Source organism: Kwoniella mangroviensis (assembly GCF_000507465.2).
Source record: "Kwoniella mangroviensis CBS 8507 chromosome 1 map unlocalized Ctg02, whole genome shotgun sequence".
Lineage (NCBI taxonomy): Eukaryota > Fungi > Basidiomycota > Tremellomycetes > Tremellales > Cryptococcaceae > Kwoniella > Kwoniella mangrovensis.
Window position 1 is genome coordinate 3,094,121 of NW_027062534.1, and position 23,621 is coordinate 3,117,741.

The 23,621-nt window shown below is 44.8% G+C and overlaps 7 protein-coding genes across 7 annotated transcripts; 3 read left to right on the plus strand and 4 right to left on the minus strand.

The window, feature by feature from the left end:
• Positions 1-85: 85 nt before the first annotated feature.
• Positions 86-1,624, plus strand: I203_106279 (uncharacterized protein; the record flags this gene model as incomplete). Its single annotated transcript, XM_019148040.1, has 5 exons — positions 86-409; positions 573-822; positions 1,009-1,285; positions 1,362-1,487; positions 1,588-1,624. 5 exons carry the CDS (start codon positions 86-88, stop codon positions 1,622-1,624), a joined length of 1,014 nt encoding a protein of 337 aa, XP_019002958.1.
• Positions 1,625-2,255: 631 nt separating this feature from the next.
• On the minus strand, positions 2,256-4,578 carry I203_106280 (uncharacterized protein; the record flags this gene model as incomplete). The annotated part of the gene is made up of 11 exons (XM_065517933.1): positions 2,256-2,288; positions 2,364-2,518; positions 2,598-2,957; positions 3,027-3,108; positions 3,177-3,303; positions 3,387-3,475; positions 3,592-3,738; positions 3,881-3,979; positions 4,049-4,122; positions 4,326-4,431; positions 4,492-4,578. The coding sequence occupies 11 exons, from the start codon at positions 4,576-4,578 to the stop codon at positions 2,256-2,258; spliced, it is 1,359 nt and encodes a 452-aa protein (XP_065373237.1).
• A 1,057-nt stretch (positions 4,579-5,635) lies between these two features.
• On the minus strand, positions 5,636-10,269 carry I203_106281 (uncharacterized protein; the record flags this gene model as incomplete). The annotated part of the gene is made up of 4 exons (XM_065517934.1): positions 5,636-6,175; positions 6,244-6,497; positions 6,567-9,852; positions 9,937-10,269. The coding sequence occupies 4 exons, from the start codon at positions 10,267-10,269 to the stop codon at positions 5,636-5,638; spliced, it is 4,413 nt and encodes a 1,470-aa protein (XP_065373238.1).
• Positions 10,270-13,131: 2,862 nt separating this feature from the next.
• Positions 13,132-15,493, minus strand: I203_106282 (uncharacterized protein; the record flags this gene model as incomplete). Its single annotated transcript, XM_065517935.1, has 10 exons — positions 13,132-13,226; positions 13,297-13,351; positions 13,476-13,486; positions 13,549-13,605; positions 13,667-13,736; positions 13,784-13,814; positions 13,875-13,932; positions 13,993-14,608; positions 14,673-15,305; positions 15,374-15,493. 10 exons carry the CDS (start codon positions 15,491-15,493, stop codon positions 13,132-13,134), a joined length of 1,746 nt encoding a protein of 581 aa, XP_065373239.1.
• A 2,253-nt stretch (positions 15,494-17,746) lies between these two features.
• Positions 17,747-18,145, plus strand: I203_106283 (uncharacterized protein; the record flags this gene model as incomplete). Its single annotated transcript, XM_065517936.1, has 1 exon — positions 17,747-18,145. The coding sequence occupies one exon, from the start codon at positions 17,747-17,749 to the stop codon at positions 18,143-18,145; it is 399 nt and encodes a 132-aa protein (XP_065373240.1).
• Positions 18,146-18,525: 380 nt separating this feature from the next.
• Positions 18,526-18,975, plus strand: I203_106284 (uncharacterized protein; the record flags this gene model as incomplete). The annotated part of the gene is made up of 1 exon (XM_019148045.1): positions 18,526-18,975. The coding sequence occupies one exon, from the start codon at positions 18,526-18,528 to the stop codon at positions 18,973-18,975; it is 450 nt and encodes a 149-aa protein (XP_019002963.1).
• A 733-nt stretch (positions 18,976-19,708) lies between these two features.
• Positions 19,709-23,419, minus strand: I203_106285 (uncharacterized protein; the record flags this gene model as incomplete). Its single annotated transcript, XM_019148046.2, has 12 exons — positions 19,709-19,742; positions 19,827-20,018; positions 20,085-20,165; positions 20,228-20,416; positions 20,538-20,969; positions 21,037-22,300; positions 22,358-22,427; positions 22,500-22,563; positions 22,710-22,721; positions 22,789-22,921; positions 23,107-23,129; positions 23,385-23,419. 12 exons carry the CDS (start codon positions 23,417-23,419, stop codon positions 19,709-19,711), a joined length of 2,529 nt encoding a protein of 842 aa, XP_019002964.2.
• Positions 23,420-23,621: the final 202 nt, after the last annotated feature.

Here is a 23,621-nt window from a genome sequence, read left to right on the forward strand (position 1 = left end):
AAGTTATAATCAAAGGTCGTTCCACTAATCATAACGTTTATTGTCTTTCCTTATTATCATCGATTGTATCAGATAAACCTTTACCATGCCTACTCGTAAAGCTCGAGAGGTCAAATCCGCCGCACCATCACCCTCACCAGCTCCATCGGCCGGCCGAACCAGGGCGACACGTTCGAAATCCAGTAAAGCCCCTTCGGAAGTATCCTTACCTGAAACAGAAACAGAGGTCGAGACGGATGTTGCTGAGAGCGCAGAGGAGGGTGATAGCACCGAGGCGGAAGTGGAGGTTGAGGGTCAGGACGTAGAGGCAGTAGCTGATGCTCAAGTAGAGGAAGCTAGTGAAGCGGAAAGTAAGAAATTGACCCTGGAAGAGAGGATGGCGAAAATGAAGGAATTGAGAATGAGGATGGTATGTTTGCGTTTCTACTTATCTTCATCCTTACCTGTAACATATCGTCAGGATGGGAGTCCCACATACTACTACAGCCAACCTTCGACGTCCTCACCATATCTAGTCAGACGTACACTACTTCCTGAGGACTTTTGCTGATTCGCTTCTAACGATAAAATAGAATCAATCAACTCAACAAAACCGTAAAGACCTGATAGCAGACCATCAGAAATCTAAAGTGACGGCCAAAGAGCTAGCTCGATTGGAGAAACAGAAGAAGCTCGCTCAGACATTGAGGTTGAAAGCTGAAGCTGAAGAGAACGGCGAAGATCTAGAGAGAAAGAAGAATTGGGAGTATAGTATAGAAGATAATGAGAGGTGGGAAAAGAAGTTGGAGGAGCAGAGGGTCAAGCAGGATACTCATTTTCATAGTGAGTTTGGGTCTTGCTTTCGTGTGGACCGCCCGGGGAATAGAGGTAGACACTACTGTTCGGTGTCATCGTTATTGAAAGCTATTCTAGCAGCGATAGTGGATGAAAGGGATCCTCATAGCTAAATCAACCACCTGTCCTGTGTTCATTCCAATGCTGATCGAAAAACACTGCTCTCTTGCGTAGACGCCGAAGACGATGCTCATAAGCGATACAACCGTAACATCCGATCTACCAAAGTCGATCTGGCATCTTACGAAAGGCAGAAGGAGGCAGCTCTGGGATTGGCTCCTGGAACATTGGTTTCTGCTGGTGGATCTTCCAACGCTGTAGCAGGATCATCTAAATCAGGCGCTCTAACTGCTGCCGAAGATCTATATAGAGGTTCAGATACCTTGGCATACGGTGATCACAAACCTTCGGAAGATGCCCTTGATAGAGTTGCAGAGAAGATCAACAAAGAGTATGTGTTGTTTTACCGTGTTTTACCAGATTTGGATATTGGTTTAATATCAAATACTAATTGTTGGTTATCATAGTATCGGTAAATACGGTAAAAGGAAGAACAAGAAAGATGACGAAGATGATGAAGTTACATATATCAACGAGAGGAATAAGGTATTCAACAAGAAGGTCGCTAGGTACTTTGATAAATACACGAAAGAGTGGGTGTCTTACTTCACGCTCGTCTATTTTATCTTGGAATCCCAATGCTCTCTTCTAGAAGAGATAAGGATACTTGCTGAATCAGTTCTGTCCTCCTAGAATTCGAGCCAATTTCGAAAGAGGAACAGCTTTATAGATCAATTACGCTTGATTTCATCTCCATATTGTTCACATGTTCAATACATCGCTTTCTCCTACTCCCTTGACTTTTCTGATCCTTGATAATAGAACGAATGATACTTCCCTTCATCATCTTTTGATAGATGACGCGTATCGCGTGTTCCTTGATTTCAATACGTACATAGCTACTCAATCTCTTCCATCTTATTATTTCAGTTTTGACCCAATGAACTAGAAGGCATGTATCATGATATGTAATAGCGGGACATCAGCAACTGTAGAAGCATCGACGCGCAGCAAATCGTGTTGGAGCCATCGAGCATTCCATTTTCTACAGAATTGTCATCACGAGCAGAGAGATGATATTGATATTCAGACTACGTGATTTACCTGTTCTGAATAATGAACAAAAAACCCTCGTGTGGTCGATCTGGATTTGGATTTGGATTGAGAATGGTTGATCGAAAGGATATTATAAGTATATGGAAAGAAAAATAAAATGATATGAAATGAAATTACTTCTCAAATGTGCGTCCCTTAAACACCGTTGATGTCTTAACGTCTGAATTTGAATATCATCATTCTGGAATTCAGGCATAATCCCGCCATGTACATGTATATCTCACCTTTTCACTAAAATTCACAGTTCAGTATCGTCCTTCAGGATTCATGTAGTATCCCTAAACCAAGAGAATGAGTACAAAGTGTCAGTGTGTTGAAACGAGACACTCTGAGCAGACGAACGGTAAACTTACATTGGGATCCATCCCTCTACCTTGCTGAGCTTGAGCTTGCGCCTGAGCCTGTGCTTGCGCTTGTGCTTGTGCTTGAGCTTGGGCATGAGCGATTTGCATCTGTTGAGCATGAGCTGCTTGAGCTTGAGCTTGCATTTGAGCGGCGGTAGCTTGATCTGGAAAGGCACGATCATGGGCTCATCAGTCGTGGGCAGAGGGCAGATGAGAACATTTTTCGAATAAGGTATTACTCACCATAGTATCCCTGTCGGGCAGCTTGTTCAGCCAACATAGCATTATACTGAGTCTGCTGTTGCTGTTGTTGCTGTTGCTGTTGCTGCTGTTGTTGAGCAGCCATGATCTGAGCGTTCTGCTGTTGGGCAGCCTGAGCTTGGGCCTGGGCTTGTTGTTGAGCCTGAACAGCTGCGGATGCCTGAGATGCTCGAGCAGCTACTCTTGGTGGGAGGGCCAAAGACGCCGCTGATGATTGGGCAGTGGCTGGCAGGGTTGGTGGAGCGATGGGTCCAGCCGTGAAGTATGGATGAGCCATCGCTTGATGAGCGTCATATCGACGCGATGGCTCGAATTGAAGTAGGTGTTCTAGGAGGTTCAGGGCTGGAAATAAATTCATTGGATATCAGCTGAGAAGCATAAATGATTGCCGTATCATGAGCTTGGACTCGCCATCTCTAGGTGCTCGAGGTACGATAGCATGGAAAGGTTGTTTAGGGTGCTTAGCAAGTGGAGCCTTGATCTGGATCTCAGGCTGCATCGATTGGCATGTTAGCTATCAATGTCAGTCATAGGGCGAAGATCGAGAAGTTGGTAACCCACCGAATTGAGTTTGATCTGAGCGATCGTAGCATCACTTGGCGTACCGACGATTTTCATAATCTGGACTAATTGATCTGCATTATCTCTTCCTCTGAATAATGGATAACCAGTGATCATCTCTGCGAAACTGATCGAACGAGAACATCAGATACGTAATTTTGAGACGAGAGTTTTTGGATATAGCTGATCGAGAAAAGAGAGTGCACTCACATACAGCCAACAGACCAAATGTCGATACTTGTACTATAGGTTCTTGAACCCAACAACACGTCTGGTGCTCTGTACCAAAGTGTGACTACCTATAAATGGGTGGAGATAAGATAATCGCCATCAACACCACGATCCCACTCCCATGATCTTTGTGATCATCGCTTGAGGGACCCATCAACACTTGGAGTGCGGTATAAAAGCTTACCTCGTTACTGAACGTGTTCACCGGCACACCAAAAGCCCTAGCTAAACCGAAATCACCAATCTTCAATTCTCCTCTTCTGTTAATCAACAGGTTTTGAGGTTTGAGATCTCGATGTAACACTCTATTGTCGTGACAGAACGCGATACCCTGTTTGTCGATCCAATAAGAGGTCAGCAAAGTGCAGGCATACCTGAATAGGCCAGGAAGATTCCTCTTCTTCTTCCGGTTGCGACATATTCAACCAATCCCCTGGGTCCAATGAGAAAACTCGGAAGAGCGATCAACTCACATTCAACAACTGATGAGTGAAATTCTTCACGGTGTTGAGATCCAGTGCACCCCTATCACCATGAGTATCCATATATTTCTTGAGATCTTGCTCACAGTACTATCATCGATTATATCATCCATAGTCAGCTAAAATACAGAGACACCCTTCATGAAAGCATGTACTCACCTCGAAGATCAATACTAATTTCGATTCAGTATGGATGACATCGTGTAGACGAACGATATTGACGTGTTTGAGCTCTGTGGTCAGGTGAAGGGGATGTATCAGCATAGAAATTTCCTTATTTCATATCATTGAGAGATCTGTCCATCTGCCGTGCACTTGTTCGATCTTTAGGATTTACACGAAAGAATTTGTGATAAATAACACAGTAGATCCCTTTCCCTAGCCCCCTCCTACAGCAGAGACATCCATCTTGACGGCATTGAGTCGATCCACTCACCTTTCATCAAGCTGATCTCCCTGATAGCCGTACTAGGTGTTCCCTCCTCGGCATCCAAATGGATTTCCTTCAAAGCTACCACCTCTGAAGTCGTCCTCGATCGACCCTACATCGATATTATCAAAATTATCAGTCTCTGATAACCTCAAGTAACAACACGACGTACCTTGTATACAGTCGCATAAGTTCCTTCACCCAGTTTCTCAAGTTGGACGTAATTCCTATATTGTTGTGATTCATCAGTGACATTCATCTTGACATAGTGTATTTCACTAGATCCGGTACATCTAGTGAATGATGTATTGATAAGACTCACATCTTGATCTAGTCTAGAGGCGTGCAAGGATAGATAGAAGATCAAAGGTGACAAAGGTTGGTTGAGATTGGGGATGAGGCGACACTAGTATGTGTGTATAAGATTGAGGAAAATCTCTTTTCTGCCCGCGATTGTCCTTTTCGTCAACTCAACGCGTCTTCCGAATCAGATCGTGATGGTGATGATGAACGATGAGATGGTAGGATACGCGCAATGGTATGATAAGTATGCAGAACAGAGTATAACAGATGGGTAAATGGGTAGATGGATGAGTTGTGGGATCAAGTTGTGAGTTGGATGAGTTGGAATGGCAAGTTAACCGGGCTAATCACTCTCCACTCTACCCTGAAAGCTTAATTTATCAACCATCGTCAGTCAGTAAGATCTGTTGGTAGCATTGCCCGTCCCATGCATGGGTTTACGAGATGCCGAGTAGTGGAAGATCTGGTAGAGATACAATACCAGTACGATGCATGAATGCTGAGCGAATGCTAAATTCAGACCGCAAAAGTATCCTAATGTACGGAGAGGGAGGACATAACTTACCACTTTTACTCTGAGCACGTTTCTAACCTTGTCATTTGCAGAAAGCAAGTTCTGTACAATTATATATATGATGCATTTCATAGTTTTCATGTTACCTTCTTGATCTTTTCAATCTATATATAGTGACTAATATACATCGTCTTCATTTCGAGAGTGCACCTTTACATTGGCGGTGTCTTTCCTTGTGCTTTTCTTCTTTTCCTTCTTCCATCTTCTGACCTATTCAACAGCCCCTCTATTCATCAGGAGAGGTGATTTCCTACAAATGACTACACTACGTACGAAAAGCATAGAGTAGTTTGTATGGGGCTTTCTCTAAATAAAAATCCTAATTATATTATACGAAGTTATCTCTCGCCTCCTACCCCTCTGACAATTCTACATCCATCTCCTTCTCAGTCAATCAACAGACAATTACACAGGATGAACCAGAATCCCCGATGAGTTATCACTTCCCCGCCAGTGGTCGAGGTACACTCCCACTAATACTAGCTCTCGTCGCTCTCTTCTGAGCAGCCACACTCATCCTAGTCCCCGCTGCTGGTACAGACCCGGGTGAAGGTGCAGGAGCGATAGCTTGAGTCTTGGCACCTGCTGGACCCGCGAGACCCGATGTCGTGGGAGTAAGAGGATTGATAGGTGGTTGGGGTTTCTTAGCTAATGGAGAAGATATAGTCGCTCTTCTTCTTTTCGGTCCAGGACAACCTTCAGGTGGAGTAGGGGGTGCGGATCTTACCAATGGTCCCTTGGTGGTCGGCGTACCGCTGGAGGCGGTACCAGGCGGTTTAGTCGTATTCTGACACGGGCCAGGTGCGGAAGTTGAGAGAGCAGTGAGATTAGGTACAGACTTGGAATTGACTGATGATAAGTTGGAAGGACCACTGGTAGCAGGAGCGGGAGTCGAGACAGGTGGTCTTCGTGGGACGAATGGTAATCCGAAAGTTTCAGAGGTCGGATGATCAGGTTTCAATCCTGCCAATGTAGCGAACTAGACAACCGGAAGTACTATCAATATCATTTCTTCCGATTGCTTATTGTGATAGCATAATAACTCACCAATTGGAACAGGTCCTCCCGCAACAGACTAGCTAACAAACTGCCTTCTTTCAACTTCGCTTTCCTCGCAAATTCCCTAGCTTCTGATATATGCACCCAGATACCACTGACACCCTGAGAGTATTCGGCGGAAGGATTCGAAGGTGGGATGACATGTCTGGCCGCTAATCGAACAGGTGAGATTGGATGATCGAAGTATTCGGGAAACTTGTTTTCGGGCACGCCAAGAGCAGCCAAAAGAGCATTGGCATTGACTGTAAAACTCGTCAGCTTGCACTTCGATACTAAAGTGAAGGTAAAAAGCTAAGGAAAAAACTACTCACCAAAATCCGTGTCTAACCTTCTGAGAAGGACCTGTCTGCCTTGACCTGGTTTACCATCGAAGATATGAGCGTAAACCGGAATGTTGTCCACCACACAAGCATCAACACCTGGGCAAAGCGGCTTTGTGATGGTCGCAATCTTCCCACCAGATCTACCATTTCCATTACCGTTCGCAGGAGGAGGCATGGAAGATGACGAGGTCGATGTGCTGGTCGATGTGGGCGATGGAGTAACTCTGCTTGGAGGAGCAGCTGCCTCGTTCGAAGGTGTGGTCGTGCGAGTAGTGGAGGCAGCAGGGGCGAGACTGACACCATTGGCAGTGGGCGTAGGAGTACCCTTGTTGTTCGCGCTGCTGATGGAAGGCACAGGAGAAGGAGTTGCAACAGTACTTGCCGTCGGTTGAGGTGCGACCTGAGCTGGTACAGTAGTGGGCAGTGCTACCATGGCTGTGCTCTTCTCGGTTGAGGCCGAAGCGGGGGCGATAGGAATGGGTGTGGGTTTGACGGGTACGACCGCGGGCGCAGGGGCGATAGGTTGGATTTTGTGCGCATGCCTGTTCGAGCTCGGTGTAGAAACGGTTGAGGCCGGTGCTGAGGCTGGGGTGACAGGTCGACTGGGCAATAAGACTGGACTGACCGAACTTGCAGGGGCGAGATGCAATGGCGGAGCAAGCTTGCTGACATTTGTTGCTGATGCTGGTGTAGGTGCTGATGTGGCGTTGGCAGCCATGATAGCTTTGACTTCCTGTTCACTCAGAGCGGTGTCAAGCATACCCATTCCTATATCTCCAGGTGGGAGGTGTGATGGAGGTCGGGTCGGTCCTTGAGGTACTGCCATTTGAGGGAATCCGAACCCAGCTTGTAGTGGTGGACTAACGAGAGCTTTGGGATCCACAGCCATGCACATTCCATCCGTGGGTGTTTTGAGGGAAAGATTGGACATGCCAAAGAGGGACATAGGTGAGAGGGCACCAGGAGTAGCAATGTTGATAGAATCCGTCGAGCTTGTTCCCCAAGGTGCGTGATTATTGTTCTCCGACCATGGTGTAGGTGAAGGATCTTGATGGTGATCCATCGCTTCAGCTCGTATGGTCTGTCGGTATGCTTCCATCAGGGCTTTCTGTTGCTCGACCTTTTCCTTACACGCTTTACGATGCTGTTCTTCCCTCGCATCAGCTTCTTTCCTAGCTTGCTCCAAATCGGCTGTGCCAATCGCATCATCCACTTCAGCATCGATGTCGATCCCGGTGTCAGGTGTGAGTGGCTCGGATTCATCAACAATTGGTGGCTGAGGTGACGATTTCCTACGTCGAGCTGTGGCGTTTGATCTGACACTTCGGTTTCTCGCAGGTGGCTTGACAATATTGACAAGCGTACTACAGACACCTATACCTCCCCAATTCCCACTACATCTCAACGGGTGATTCCTATTCTTCGAACCTCTTCCGCGATGAGGTGTCTTCTCCGCCTTTCCTGAGGCAGGTAACCATCCATCTAGTTCTTCGATGGTAACACTCTCTGGACCAAGGATAACCTCGTCAACTCCCATCCTACCATTATCCACTTCAATTTCGAAAGGTGGTAATTCCGATGACCCACTAGAGGGTGTTGAGGAAGCTCGAGAACCACGGTATCCTAACGCCGAAGCATCATCTGGATCAGTCTCAGCTGGCGAAGGGTAATCCTCCGGCTCTTGCTTGATCCTGATAGCAGCAGCTTCCTGAGCCCAAAGGGCTGTGTGTAGATGACGGTCGTGTTCGGGAGTAGGAGCATCACCGATTGTGGAGTTGATATCGACATCAGAGAAGGTGTCTTCGGCTTTTACTGGTAATTCACCACTTTCATCTAACCAAGGTGTTTCTTCATCTACCTCCATCTCCTCAGGATCGAATGAACTTCGAAGTTTGGACAAGTGCTGTGTGGGACTGACATCCACTGGTGGAGCGAGACTCTTGTAAGTTCGTAGATTAGGTGAAGCCGAGGGTGAAGAGTTGGCGATCCAAGCATTGAGAGGTATTCCGCCTGCATCGACAGCCTTCAACTGGCTGTTCATATTAGCAGACAAGTTGGCTTTAGGTGACTCGAAGAGCGATGAAGGTCGATTATCCAGCTGATTCAGCTTGATCTTCGACTCCAGATCCGCTTCTTCATCAGGCGATGACAGAGGGAAAAGAACCCTTAGAGCATCTGTAGCTTCCCTGACTTTCGTCTCATCTTCGTCCATTGACCAAGAGGGACGATCCTCCTCGTCACCATCCACAGCCTTGACCAAGATCTCCGAATCCATGCCCCATGTGGTTTCGCGCATTTCGTCATCTGAACTAGAACTCGAGGATTCGAATTGGTATAGCCTGTCGTGTCTAGCGGTCCAAGTGGTATTATCGAGTGAGTGCGAAGGGAAAGGTGAAGCGTGAGGTTGGAAAGGAGATGTGGGTATGATAGGGGAAGGGTAGAATATGTCCATGAAAGGTGAATGCTGAGGGAGTCGAGAGGAGCTGTGCACTCGAGGTGAGCTACCGAGGGAGAGTGGGGGAGGGACTTTTCGAAGTGAAGTTGTACGGCGTATCAGTCGAGATGGTCCAGGCATATCAAAGTCCATATCTGATTCACTGGTATCGCTCTCAGAGGACGAATCCAGTATATCTCTAGGTCTACGTGGTCTAGACTTGTTCTTTGTTGGTTTGGATTGAGGTAAAGAGATAGGTTGAGCAAGTCCGAGTCCGATCGTATCCTGTGGTATACCGACACTAACGCTCCTTGACCTTGAGCTACTTCCAGCCTCGCTTTGAGTCTCTTCGTCTCCTGTGATCGGGCCATTGAGCACCAATCTTATCTTCACAGGTGCTTGGACCTTCGCCTTTCCTTTCTGTACGCCACCAGGCTTCTTCTCTTCCACTTTGACAGCCTTGTTCTCCTTCTGCGGTTGTATCTTCTTGGGAACCGGTTTCCTGGGTGGTATCTTAGGTACTTCTATACCTTCAAAAGGATTCTTCCATTTACTCTTGCCATTGCCACCAAACAAGTACCATACTGTACCCTTTGGTCTAACAGAGTCGTCGAATGCATGAGGGTGAAGAGCAGGTTGAAGGACTTGTTCGACGACTGATCCGGCAAGTTGATGCTTGGCAAGCAGACAATGGCGCTGAGTTCGCTCACATCGTTTGAGGTAAGATCGGATCGAATTGTTGATCAATGTGGTGGGTTCGATAGCAGCAGAAGGCGGTCGAAGCCATCCTTGTTGAAAACATGTCGAAGCGATTTCTTCCGCTGATAAAGCACGGTTGTCCTATGCAAAATGAAAACACATCAGCTTTCAAATCCAGAAGACAATAGAATCTTCGTCAAGAGGTAATGAGACAGTATAACCTACGTAGTAAGCAATCGATCCCAAGATACTCATAAGCACTTCATCCGCTTCATCTTCCTCTGAAATCCCACATTTATCCCTCCCACCCCACTGAGCGGGGAAAGGACAGGGTGTTCTCTCACTAGCTCCTCCTACACTCCTTAGTCCATGAGTCTTGGCTTCTGGTCTACCTTTACTTGAACTACCTATATCAGATGGTGTAGCGGATGAAGGGGTGAAAGGTGTAGAGGGTGTAGCTGATGGTCGATGAGCACGAGAGGATGTACGAGGTATCGGTGTGGATGACCCAGTGGATGCGGTGGGCGGCGCAGGTGCCGGTCTGATTGGTCGTGCCATACCGTGTTTAGAAGGGTTTACTGGTTGATCACCGAAAGTACGAGCCTAGGATGGGAGGAAGAAAGAGTCTTTGTTTACAAGACTTTTCCTTCTTCCTAAGCTCGAACGGTGATTCACTCGTAACTCGTTTGCTTCTCCCTATTCTTTCTTCTCTATACCAATTAACCTTTCAATTCTAACGATCTTATGTCTAAAGAGTTTGACGGAGCTGTATGACTATGGTTTGTATCATTCAATGCTGGGGTTGAATGAATGAAAAAAGGTTGAGAGTTGGGTGGCGATGAAAAAAGTATTATTCAATAGATGTGAGCGGCAACTGTACGCGTTGCAAGGTTTGATTGTTTTTGTAATGTTGGTAGTCGGGGATGCGATGGCGACGAGATTCGTGAGGGATACGTAAACGTAATCGTCTTCGTGTTGGTCGGTCACGGGTTTAAAAGGTTGATAAAAGGAATAAATAATTTGCGATAAAAGGTATTGTTCTATTTTATTGAATTGTTGAAAAGCGATTTGAACAAGTGAATGTCCTTTGTTGATAGTCGATAGGTTATAGCCGTTTTTCGATTCCAATGATCTTCGGAACTAGACGAGTATCGAGATGAAATGGCTGTTTAGACTATTCTTTCCCTATGTGACCTTTTTTCTTTTTGAATATGAAAGAGAAAAGCGAAAGACTGTGAAAGGCAGAGACCGATAAAGATAAAGTCAGCTTCAGATTGATTTGTTTCGTTGATGATTGGTACTGGTATATGATCCAAGCGTAAACATAGAAAGAGGATGATGGACAAAGCGACACAGACACAAACACTCCATGCATCATCTATCATCACACATCGCACACAGACCATCCCCCTTCCTTTCCATTACCGATGTTATTTGTGATATGTGATATTCCCACAATCAGATGAGGGAACGCGTATCCTCATCAACCTCTTATTCCTGACGATCCACTTCCTTATTGCTATGCATCGCAAATACCCCATCCTCATACGGATACAGATAACTCACCAAAGACAAATAACCCCAAAAACGGTGCTTAACGATAGGATGATCCAGCCCTATCTATCTATCTGACAAATCTAAAATGATAAACTGATATCCTTTTTGTGTTCCCTCTCTCTGATCCTCAAATCCGATTCTCTTTCCTTTTGAGTCTGCGATTGGGAGGTTTTGATGGTATCGTATCTTGTGTTGTTAAAAGCTTGGCTTGCCCAAAAAGAAATGAAGACCGAAAGAGAAGAGAAAGTAGAACAGTATATGGTATTTTTGGGGATTGAATGAGATGAGATGAAACAAAGAATGATGGAGCGAAAGAAACGATAAAATGATAGTATAGAAAAGTGTGATGAATGGTGGTGGTGGTGTAGCTATCTAGCTAACACAGTGAATGGGGAATCCAGGGTAAAAAAGACCAAGTGAAAAAAAAACGAAATCGAAAAATGACGGATGTGTTTCTGTACTTTTTTGTGTCATGTACTGACGCGCCAATTCTGCCTCTTCTTCTTCTTCTTGCTACTCCCTTCAACAGCTATGCATATGAGTGAAAGGTCGTCTCAGGCGTAGGTGTAGGGCAAATGTATGTGCACAGTGCATCAATCACTCTCCCCTTGCAGTCACACACAATCATCTATACCTATGTTCTGCAGATTCAGAGATTTGCATGACCGTCCATCATCATCATCATCATCATCATGATACCAATGCTTAGTCCCAAATCTACTATTCCCGTTCATCTCACATCTTACCTGCAGATGTCTGAACTAAAGGTCTAGAACTCTAAATTCACACTGCACCTGGCTTCTGTATTGCAGCCTGTGCGGTGCGTACTCACAAATTACAAGTTGCGAGATTCTCCGAACCTTCTTTTTTCTGTTTCCAACGGCGGTGTTCTCCACTTTATGGTAAAATAGTAAAGGCGTTCAGGGTAAAAGGGAATCAAGGTTAGTCGATCTTTTCACCGGGTTTTACCCTATCGTGCTTGTAAAGGCTTTGAACCAGCAAATGGACGAGACGAACAAGAAGCAAGAAACGTCCCAAGCAAAATAAGTTGCAGGAGTTAGTCACATGAAAAATCGGAATGACTTCATTCTGGATTTTAGACTGATTTAGAAGTGGCATTCAATGCTCGAACAATAAGTCAAGTGGCATAACACGATTGACCAACCTCGTTTCGAAAGCTCATCTAGATGTTCGCTCATCAAGCTTAATAAGTCGATATCGATACCCTCAAATACATACAACCATTGTATTATAATACATATATATATGTATAGAATCACCGTCACCCTGTTCAAATGATAATCATATAAAGTCACGTAAAATAGAATCGAAGTACAACCTCCTTCCTCCTTATACACCTGTGGGGTATTCCTTTTTTTCGATAATTTCCATTTTCCCTTTTTATTCTACATATTACCTTCCTTCACTCCAGAATACATCTCCTGTAAAACCGACTTGAAACGTCACCTACCATATTTCCATAACCGTTCATACGTAATTTGTACCATTCTGTACCAGACTACACTCCTTGATGATCTTCCTGCAATATATATTGAGCTTGTTGATGCCTGCATTTGAGCGAAATTACCTCGTCCATGTCTTCCAGAACCATCCTTCTTTTGTCGATTGATAATGCAGGTGTGAATAAACAGGGAATTCATCATAGGAGAGCGAATTTGATGTGCCCCTGAAGAGGCGATAGGTCACCGAGCAAAGCAAGAAAGTGAAGATGTTGAGAATGTGTAAGTAGTGGAGTTTCGCACAGACGTTGAGAATGAATGATTGACCGAATGGGAATTTGAAAGGTTTTTAAGGTGATGAGGGTTCTAGAACAAGAACGAGCAAAAATTGTCGAGGACGCAATCAGGCAGAGGTCTCGCAATTCCCTGAAAACGATGATAGAGATACTTCACCACTGAAGATTGTCACGATTTGATCGTTAGATCTGTTCAGTTCATCTGGCGAGTAAAGGTATCTTCAGCTTTGGAAAGCACCTAAGCCTGTTGTACATGCCTAAGTAACACTTACTAGACGCCTTGGAGTTGTTGTGGTGGCCAGTCGAGGACCTCCCATGCCGAACGTTCTTGGGTGCCACTAGCGCTTCGGTGGTGAGAAGGACTGAAGTCATGCTGGGTTCTTGAGCTCGAATAGCTATCGGACGATTGGTATGTGTTGAGATCGCCGGCCGGGCGATTAGGCAGAGTGACAGCGGATCGATCTGATAATCAAATTGGATAACATTGATCAGCTATCAGTACCGTTTTGCCACACGAGACTTACCTCGATTAGAAGGATGATCAGGGTAGCAGCTCTTGCAAAGAGCTCGTCTTCGCCAATCTGGACCGAAAGGGTGGTTTGAGCATAATGCCGATCTCAGACCAGACTAGACGAAACTCACTGATGTATCCGCAATCGCATCTCCAGTCGCCAACGGATCCGAGAGGAGGACTGTTGATGGTGTTATGAGTCTGGTGAGGAGTCAGCTAGCTGTCCACTTTCAGGTGGCGACACTCACAATCATCTCCCAAGGTCGAGGATGACCGCAGCTGGTATTTGACGTAAGTTTTCAGTCATCAGGTCTTTGCTTATCCTACAGAATCACTTACGCTCGACAGTCAGGGTTTTTTTGGAAATTATGATAGCCACAATAGGGTTGTGCACACACTAAGCAAAGACCTTAACGACTCTAACCTTTTCATGTCAAATCAAAATGAAAATACTTACGCCAATCTCCCGGTGCAAATGGAGTAGGAGGAGGTGGACCTGAGTCGAAGCCAGTGCCAGGACCCCAATTTGGCGGAAGTAATCCGGTATTGGTATATTGAGTGACAGCCCAAGGTGTCTTTCGTAGCACCAACGCAGAGTTGTCTGCATTTGGTCGTCTTTCCGGACCAGGTGTGGCGAATTGATCAGTTGGTACAGTTTGAGCCGACGTACCGGTGTGAGCTCGGACCAGTCCAGCTTCAAAAGGAGGATAACGGGTGCTATGAGACATGCTGGGTCTTCGTTGACGATGGAGATCTTGATGTGCTTGTCCTTGATTGTTCTGAGCATACCACTCGTTGCCATAGGCGCTTGACCTCTTTCCAGCATTGCTGAGTGCTTGGGTCAATTGCGCCGCGTTGGGTCTTGTATTAGATGCCGTAGAGGCTGGATCTTGATATTGTTGATGATTGCCATTATATGCAGGGAAATAAGAGCTTGCGCCAAAGGTGACGCCAAACCCACCGAAGCCAGGTGTAGAAATGAGGTCGGAGAAATTGTGATCCTCAATACCGGAGATAGGCTGACCGTTTCGAGGTTGACTAGACCCCGACTTCGCCGACGAGGAGTTGATATTCTGCGGATGCGAAACAGCCATCAGTCATGTTAGCAGGATTTCATAGTCAAGGTTGAATACTCACCATGGATGTGGTATTATACATATCATCCGCGAAAGGATTGAACGTGATGGTCCTTCTCGGGAGGTTGCCGGATTGACTGGAGTGACAATTGTGATTATTGTTGAGATCTTCCTTTCTGCCCCGTTGCAACTGATAACGATTCCACTGTTCCTCATGACCTTGAATTCCATCTTGGTATTGACCATAGTAGGGATGATCAGGTCTGTAGTCCACCCTCGACGAGGGTGACATTGGCGAGACAATTTCTTGCGTCTCAACCCAGCCACCATGGTATTGTGGCCAAAACGACGAAGGTGATTTTGGAGTACTTGGATATCCGTATTGAGGTTGAGGTTGGATTCTTTCGATTAGACCGAGCTTTTTCTCTGTACCGATGGGGAGCGGCATTTGTGCGTTCTCCTTCTTGGCTGCATCGGACGAAGGAAGTTGCGATTGACCTTTGCTATTGGCAGGCTTTTGAGGGGTGAAAGGTGTTCCAAAAGGATGAGGTCGCTTGGAATTGGGCGAATCTTCGTTGTTGGCCGCATGGAGTCCATTAGTGGTGGTGGAAAGGGTGAACGGAGGAAGGTTCGTATTGATGAATATGGCGTCTCTGTTTGGGCCAATGGCGAGAGTTTGAATCAAAGCTCGAAGCTGCCGTTCAGAGATGCACAGGGATATGTCAGCTGCGAATGAATGAGTGGCAAATGAAGAAATCTTACATCTTCAGCCGTTCTGGGATTGCTTGCCATTCCTTGATTTTCAGGAAGATGAGTTGAGGAACTGTTGTCGTTGTTTTTACCCTTGCTGGGGTCTTTGTGACCTCCCTTCAGACCAGACATCATCGCTGAGGCGAAGTGTTGGTAATGAAGGGTTAAGGTCGAGGTCGAACGAAGGAGTGTTACCGAACAGGTCGGATCGGATGAGCGGAGCTGTTATCGATCTACCTTGGGCTGTAGATTAGGGTCCCAAACTTCCTTCACCTAAGACTGATGATCTGGCCGAGGTGTTGGGAGTATATAGGATGAGGAGAATGGTATAGAGGAAGTGATATAAGAAAGAAGGAAAGATGAATGGTTGATAGAGAGGATATGAAGAAGGAAGGAAAGATGGAATGGGATGGAATGGGAATGATGAGATAATCGGTTGATGTTTGATGTGTGTTGACCGTGATCTGGTCCGTGCGTTTCTCTTTTTTAGGTTGATGTCATGAGATTACTCAACCCGAGCTGACGATACAGTACTCTATGATGAGAGATTACCAATTCCTTATTCCCTGTTACCTAGTTGTTACCCTAAGAGATAGGAGATATATTATATCGTAATACTAATTATCACCATACAGTACCTTCGACTCAGAGTACACAATGAAGACGGAGATGAGAATGAGAATGAGAATAGGTTGTTGTTGTTATTATGTTATGTGTATATATTCCTTTTGACTGTACCCTTCCTTTGACGATGTATGATGTTTTTTCTTTTCTTTTCTTTTTTTCCCTTGGTCCGACCAACCTTATTTCCGATATCGTAGTCGTATCCAAGTCAGAGAAATTCCTTTCCGAAATCCGAGTGTGTAGCTAGTACCAATACAGTAGATGATCACGCTCAAGTGACTCATGAGTTAGACTAAAGATGAAAAGGGTTGGAAAAGAGAGAGAAGGTTGACATCGTAAATTGATGGATCACCATATATATATTGTATATCGTTCGATGAATTGTTTTTGGGGTTAGGTATGTGTATGCAAAATTGAAGGATCTGGAGTCAAGTAGGTATGTCTTCGTTTTTCTTTTCGTTTACGCTAAACCATGTTTTTTTTTTCTTGATGTTAATTTTTGATGGTGGGCTAAACTCTCAAGTGATAGATCCAAAGGACCTTTGGAAACGCAGAAGAACCGAGAGGATGACAGTGAAATGCCCCTGTTTTACATGAACGAATATCTCTTCAGGATAATTCGATTTTACCTTTTTTTTTCCCTCATGCTACTGTGTAGATACGTTTGCTCTCATCAAGCATGTGTCAGTCAGTAAATAACCTTAACAATGCCATTCCAAGAGTATGAAAGATCTGGAGCTGCCTCCGGCGGGACCAAAATGCCAAAAAAAAGCTGACGTGGTAACTCAAAGGGAGGAAAGGTTTCACATTGTCTCATCTGGGCAAAAAGCATGATGCCAAACCATCTTTAAATCTGGTAAATAGACTTAATACTCCAATACATATCTGCTGATCACTCCGGAAATATCGCCGAGAGACCGATAATCTATATTGCAGTGCTCAGATTCATCGGCTCTCCCTGATCAGCGATGAGCGATATCGTATTCAGCATTCCCTTCCCCGATCGATGTCACCCGATTCTGACTGTTCTTATTTGTGTATATCCTTTGATCTAGATATCCATCTCCTGCTTGTGCGTAGCTACCATCAAAGATGACAGTGCGAATGATCAATAACTCTTAGCGTACTCTATGCATGTGCCTGATTCATCGATCTGTGTTTGTGTACGTGTGTATTTGTGTGTGGATGTGTGAATGCTCATGCAATTTGCAAGTTGTCAGCTGTGTGTGATCAGTCCGCCATCCATAGCTTACAACGTACAACAAATTCAGCGACAATTCGGAGATGGTTCATTTCTTGTGATGGGAGGTGGGATCACGTTGACGAGTGGCACTGAACCTTGGAGAAAGCTGAATGATGATGAATATCACGGTGAAAAGGTAGCTCAATGTTATACACAGCATCTCTTCTGAAAGTCCCCCGGGAAGAAGTGAGTGGTAGCTAGATGGTGAAGTTGATGGGGCACCAAACAGACCAGAGTAAGAGGTATGAAGGGATCCAAAAATGTGATACGTATTTTGAGCAAGCTGCATGGTTCGGAAAATCTGGCGCATTAAGAAGGGATGGAATAACATGTTGAGGATCCCTCGTGCAGTGATGTATCCCATGTCCAATTCATACGATAGAGAGGACAAACGACACTGCACATATCATATCCACATCTTGTTATTTCAGGACCAATGCTCTCCTCAATTTTGTCCTTCGCAAGCCATCAGAACTCAATTCAATCGTCGAGGTGCTGTATAATTCCTAGTTCAAAACATGGAGTCAAGCCGATCTGGGGACAGTGACAGTCCCCGTGAATGTTCATCTATCTTTGACATTTTCGAACAATCTTGTCCTACAAACCATGATCAGATAAGCTCCCTTGAAAGAGGAAACCAAAATCATCAGAAAGCGAAATTGGATGTTCACACAATTCCTGATAGCGATGAAGATTGTGATACTAATAGAGTTCAAATTTACCCTTCTACCTCCCACCAGCATCATGCCCTTACACTACCAAATTCCGATACAGCTTCCCTTTCGACAACGGATGGATCTTATCTTATCATGAAGAGGCACAATTCTCTGACTTCTTTTGCTCCCTATCTATCCAAATTGTTAGAACTCCATCCGAACGAATCCAATGTGGCAGTCCAAGTTGTTTCGATCACGTAACCAGGTGTAAAGCAGAATTACGATGGTATCTTCCTGATTCAACAGGTGACAGTGGGAGCTGGAAAGGTATGATCAAAAATGAATGTACGGCTTGGACACATTTTGATTGTAGATGGTCAAGAGATAAAGATGCGAATGGGGACGGGGACCTACCATATGATTCAGGTAATTTATGGAATTATGATGATCCACAAGATATAATCAGGATATCGAATTTACTACAATGTCAAATGGTCCAATCGGGATTATCTAAATCTTTCACGAGTATTCCTACTTCTCATCTAAGTGGTGGTGGCATTGGTAACATATGCTATAAACAGAAGGTAATGGCTTTGCCGAAATTTGAAGGAATAGATTGAACGAACAATAAACCAAGAGAAATGACTATCAAGACTGTACAGACTTTCTCAGGATCAGAAACGAATGTACCTCCATGGATCAAAACCATCAAGGAATGTTCGATGGACGATGATGATATCGATAGATACGCGGAAAACATGACGAATCGGCAGTTTATTGCTAATGTGAACAAAGATGATGAAGAGTTGACGGAAGTACTTCAATGGTCTAATTCGTTGATCAACTCATTACCTTTCCGCAAATATGACGAAAAAGAAGGAGAGGAAGATGATGAGCGTGTTCATCGCTTATCCGAATTCGAACTGATTTGTGAGACTAAGCCAAAGCCTGGAAGTCGTAATTATACGAATGGCTCCTACTCCTTCGAGGTCCGCATCAACCAAGATCAGTCCTCGAGTAATAAAACAGATGATTCCGAAGGGTATTGGAGATCGAACAGGATATACATAAAAGACAATAGATTGTTGTAATTGGATAAAGAGTAAACAGGAATTTTGATATACAGTACAGCAACTAATACTGATGGTGATAAGAACAATTCATCCAGTATTCTGTATATACACATATTTCATAGTGCTTAGTACATTAGGGTGATACGAAGATGGAAATGAAGACAGTCGAGCGATGTTTTTATCCCAGTTCGAATTGAATGTCAAATATGGACGGAAGATGATCCCCATGATTACTCGTTCGAGGTCTACATCGACCAAGATCAAATTCCTAGGGGAACGCAAGCAAGAACTAGAACAAGGATCGACCGAGTGATAATCCGGATTGGAGATTGAATAGGATCTGGACGAGGGATTACAGAAAGAACTAGAGAGTGAAATGTTTGTACGGGGGATCAAAAGTGCTCAATTATTGTATGATTTATATGATGTATACGTCATTTCACATGACAGCATAACATATGGTATTCATGCATACTCATAACCTGGAAACCTCTTGAGGCGAATTAAGACATCGTATTTGCATATATAGAGATCAAGAAGGAGAAAGAGAGAACCGAAATCAGAAGAGGAAAAACGAGACCGAAAAACACAAAACACAGACGACGGGATTACATAAATCATACCTGACCGGAAGAGGATGAGGATGAGGATACGAGATGATCTCAAAGATGTTGTACATGGATGAGAGATAGTCTATGGGATAATTGGAAAAAGAGAGAAAAAGGGAAAATCCGTTGATCGAGTCATAAGCCTATTCTTGACCGAAACCAAGAGTTTCCTCGACACTACAATGTATAGCCAACAGTCAGTAATTATGCCTGAGATTCGAGACAATAAAAGTATTCTGATTGAGTGATTGGTTCACTCACGCAATGGTCAATTTCTGTTCCAAAGCCTCATAAGTCTTATACGCCGGCAAGTCAATCCTGTTGAAACAAGTATGTGATTTCGGTAATTGGGTTGGTTCACCAGCCTTTTCAATGGTAAATCGACGCGGTCCGTCAGATCCTTGTAGATCTTTGAAACCGTTGACTGGGATTCTCGAAGTACCAGTTGTGAACCTATATTGCAAATCGGGTCAACGACATTCGTCATGTCAAGAGACGGAAAGTAACTCTATCACTCACTGTAATAGACGGGACTTTCTCTCGGCAGGCCATCCTCTGACAATCTTCCAAAACCATTCTACAACCTCGTCAGATGGGTTGCTAAATCGCAAATTAATCAGTGTCAATTCTCTAATTTATATACTCATGCTAGATCGACTCACTATCCTCGGTAATCGGTATGTTTCATCCAATCATCCACATCAATTTCTGACATACCACCAATGAGCAATTCCAATTCTCTCTCATCGAACACGTTAATGAGTTCTTGAGGGATCAATTCGTTGAAACCTGACATGAAGGCATCGAACTGTTCGCTGACTCGTCGAGAGATTCGGTATTCGGTGACGAGGCTGTGCGAATAGGACAAGAAGTTTACTCATCAGTATGCTATACTGCTTTGACGAAGATGATCCGGCATGGGTACATGCAACCCATGAAGTTTGATAGGTTATCACGGAACGCTCAACTCACTCAACATAATCCTTCTTGTTCTCCTCCGTAACCTCGATATTCCTACCATCCTCTTTCAAATCAACCGTCACTACCTCGCCGAAATGCTCCTCAGTTATACTGAACGTATCCTCAATGACATCCGTGATATCATTCTCAAGCATCCAAGTCAAACCTCTGTGTAAGCCTGAATCGACAGACTCCAAATCTTGCAGTGTGATCTTCTTCTTCAGGATCATCTTGTAGAACGACACGATGAAGTAGGCGTCGAGGAATCTTCGGTGGAAGATACCTAATCCTACTACCCTACCGATGAATTTGAAGTAATTTAGATGTTCTGGATTAACACCGGAGTTGGGGTTGATTTGTAAAGTATAGTTGTCATGGGCGGAATATTCGAATAAACAGTAGAAGGGGTTGAACATCTCGTGTGATAGTAAGAAGAAGAATTCTCTGTAATGATACATTGACAATTTAGTCAGCCTTCCTCCCTAATTTCTGCGATGAAAGCTTCACTCACCTCGACAAACCTCCATAATCCAAACCATCTTCACCTTCAAACTTGATCATCAATCTCTTCTTCAAATCATTTGGAGTCTGTCTCATGATCTCAGTGTATGATCCTTCAAAGATGTTATCTCGAGAAACTTTGATATGGCATTGACCGGTATTGGATCTGAGAGCAGGTTGTGATCTGAAGTAGATCAATTTCCTTCTGAAATCTCTCTTGTACTGCGGTACGTTCTGATCCAATGATGAAGGTAATCTTGGATCATCCCATGTGGTAGTCTTGGTATTGTGATCGACAAAGTACACTCTTGCCGTTGAAGTCAACCTCATCTCCCATCCACTGGGTAGTGGTCCCAGTTGACTGACCGTTTGAGGTTGAACAGTCAAATTACCTTGTCCTGGAGCGATGACTCTCAATAACTGTTGTCGTCGAGGATCAACCCAGGTGGTAGTTCGTGTGTTGTGATCAACGAAATATGGTCGTCCTTCAGGGGTGAATCTCTGTTCCCATCCGGCGGGCAATGGTCCTTGTCCAGCAGTTGTAACGTTGTTGGAAGCGACTGCGCCAGCAGCACCAGTACCACCGCTGGTAGGAGTAGATGCACCACCAGTGTTGGACTGTTGAACATCGAGCATATCATCCGCCAAGTTTCGTTGATTGTGTCTTGCTCTTGCTTCACCGGTGGATGTAGCTTGAGAAGCATTGTTGGATAATTGGTTGTCACTTGGTCTGTTCCAGGTGGTCGTTCTAGTGTTGTGATCTACGTAATATTGACGACCGAGATGATCGATACGTCTTTCCCAACCAGCAGGAAGAGCACCATATTGATCAGAGTGCGAGTCGAATTCGTTGCCAGGTCCAGTGCTAGTACCTGTTTGACCGGTGGAAGCAGCTTGAGCAGTGGGGTTGACCGTAGGGGCGCCAGAGGCAGCAGCTGCAGCGGCGTTGGTGCTGATGGGCTGGGGCACGGCAGCTGAAGGTTGAGCAACGTTGGGACTGTCGGCGGCGGCAGCTGGGCTTGGACTTTCCGGTTCAGGGGTAGCATTAGCGGCTCGAAGGGTTGAGCCAGGTCGAGAGCCCGCAGTGTTAACAGCAGCAGCGGTGTTGAGAGAAAGGGCCGATCCATTGGCAGGAGCGTTGAGCATGGTGTTGGAAGTAGATGCAGCAGGTGCTGCGTTGGCGGGTCCACCTGTTTGTGTAGATAGGTATACAATAAGTTTGCCTTGCACTGCTTGACCGTCGCTACCTTTCTTCAACTCCTTTGTGAGCATTTCTGAATTCAGTCTGTCAGCTAGGTTCTCTCGCGGTTCAAGGAGGAAGTGAAGCTTACCTTGCCCACCAAGTTCAAGATCGATGACATCGGATACCTTGATATTGATGACACCTAAGAAACCTTGGTCCTGTGCGTGGAAAAAACGATAAATTAAGCGCAAGCCCATGAAAGGGTTGATAGGGTTGAATGTATGACTCACCTTTCTCTTGAATTTTCTTTGATCAAAGATTTGTACCGCTACAATTGAAGAATCTTTGACGGTTCTATGGATGATATCAGGTATCAGTCAGCGGGTTCCCCAAGACATGAAGAAGCACCATTTCTCCGGAAGTGAAACCAAGTGAAACATCCCTTGTTTCGTCTTTCGTCTTCCGTCTTTTGACAATTTTGCAGAATCAGGATCACTCACATGTCAAAGTTTCTATTTGACAATATCGGATAAACCATCAGCTTCTGTTCCTTGTGCGGAAGTAAGGGTGACAACTCACTCATTCCAATAGGGGTTTAAAGTCCTCTTGATCACAGAAGTAGTATGAATCTGTTCCGAGTCTACCGAAACGATCGCAAATGGATCTGGTAATCGTAGGATATCCCTCTTGATCAAAGAATCGGCGGCGACGACTACATGTGGTTGAAAAAAGTGGGTGATTTGATGTGATGTGTGTAGTTGGCGTGTTTGAGAGTGGATTGATTGACACGATGATGAAGGATAGATAGACGGGATGACCATATCATTACCATACATCAGTATCTATTCACCCACATCCACACTCATAGGTTAAACGAAGAAGTGGTGATGAACTTACTAGTGACTCGAATAGACCTTGATCTATATTATGAGAGACAACAGGTATGCGTGAGATGTGGTGGAGCAGTGCAAGGGAGTTGACGGTGAGATGTCGATATGATGTATGCATTGTGAGGCGTGATGATGTTGATAGGCATGGGAAGCAGATATGAATCTGAGTTAGCGCTGATCCTTGTCGTGTTGATACGATGATGTATGTGTCTTGTCATTCTCTTGGTATAGCGAGTATGGTATGAACAAAGACAAGGGGGGCGATGCTGTGACAACCAGACTTACAGGTTCCTATTCCCACCAGCCGAATTAGCTACCATCTTGCTTGGTGCTATTCTATGCTATGCTTATGGTGATATCTCTCTATCTCTCTTGCTATGTATGTATGTCTGTCGATGATTGATGGTCGATGTGACATAAGATACTTGTGAAGATGAAATGATATGATGTCAAATGGATGGATGTGTAAGATGACAAAAGTTGAGTCTGGATGGATTGTATACGCAGACTGGTGAGTCTTAT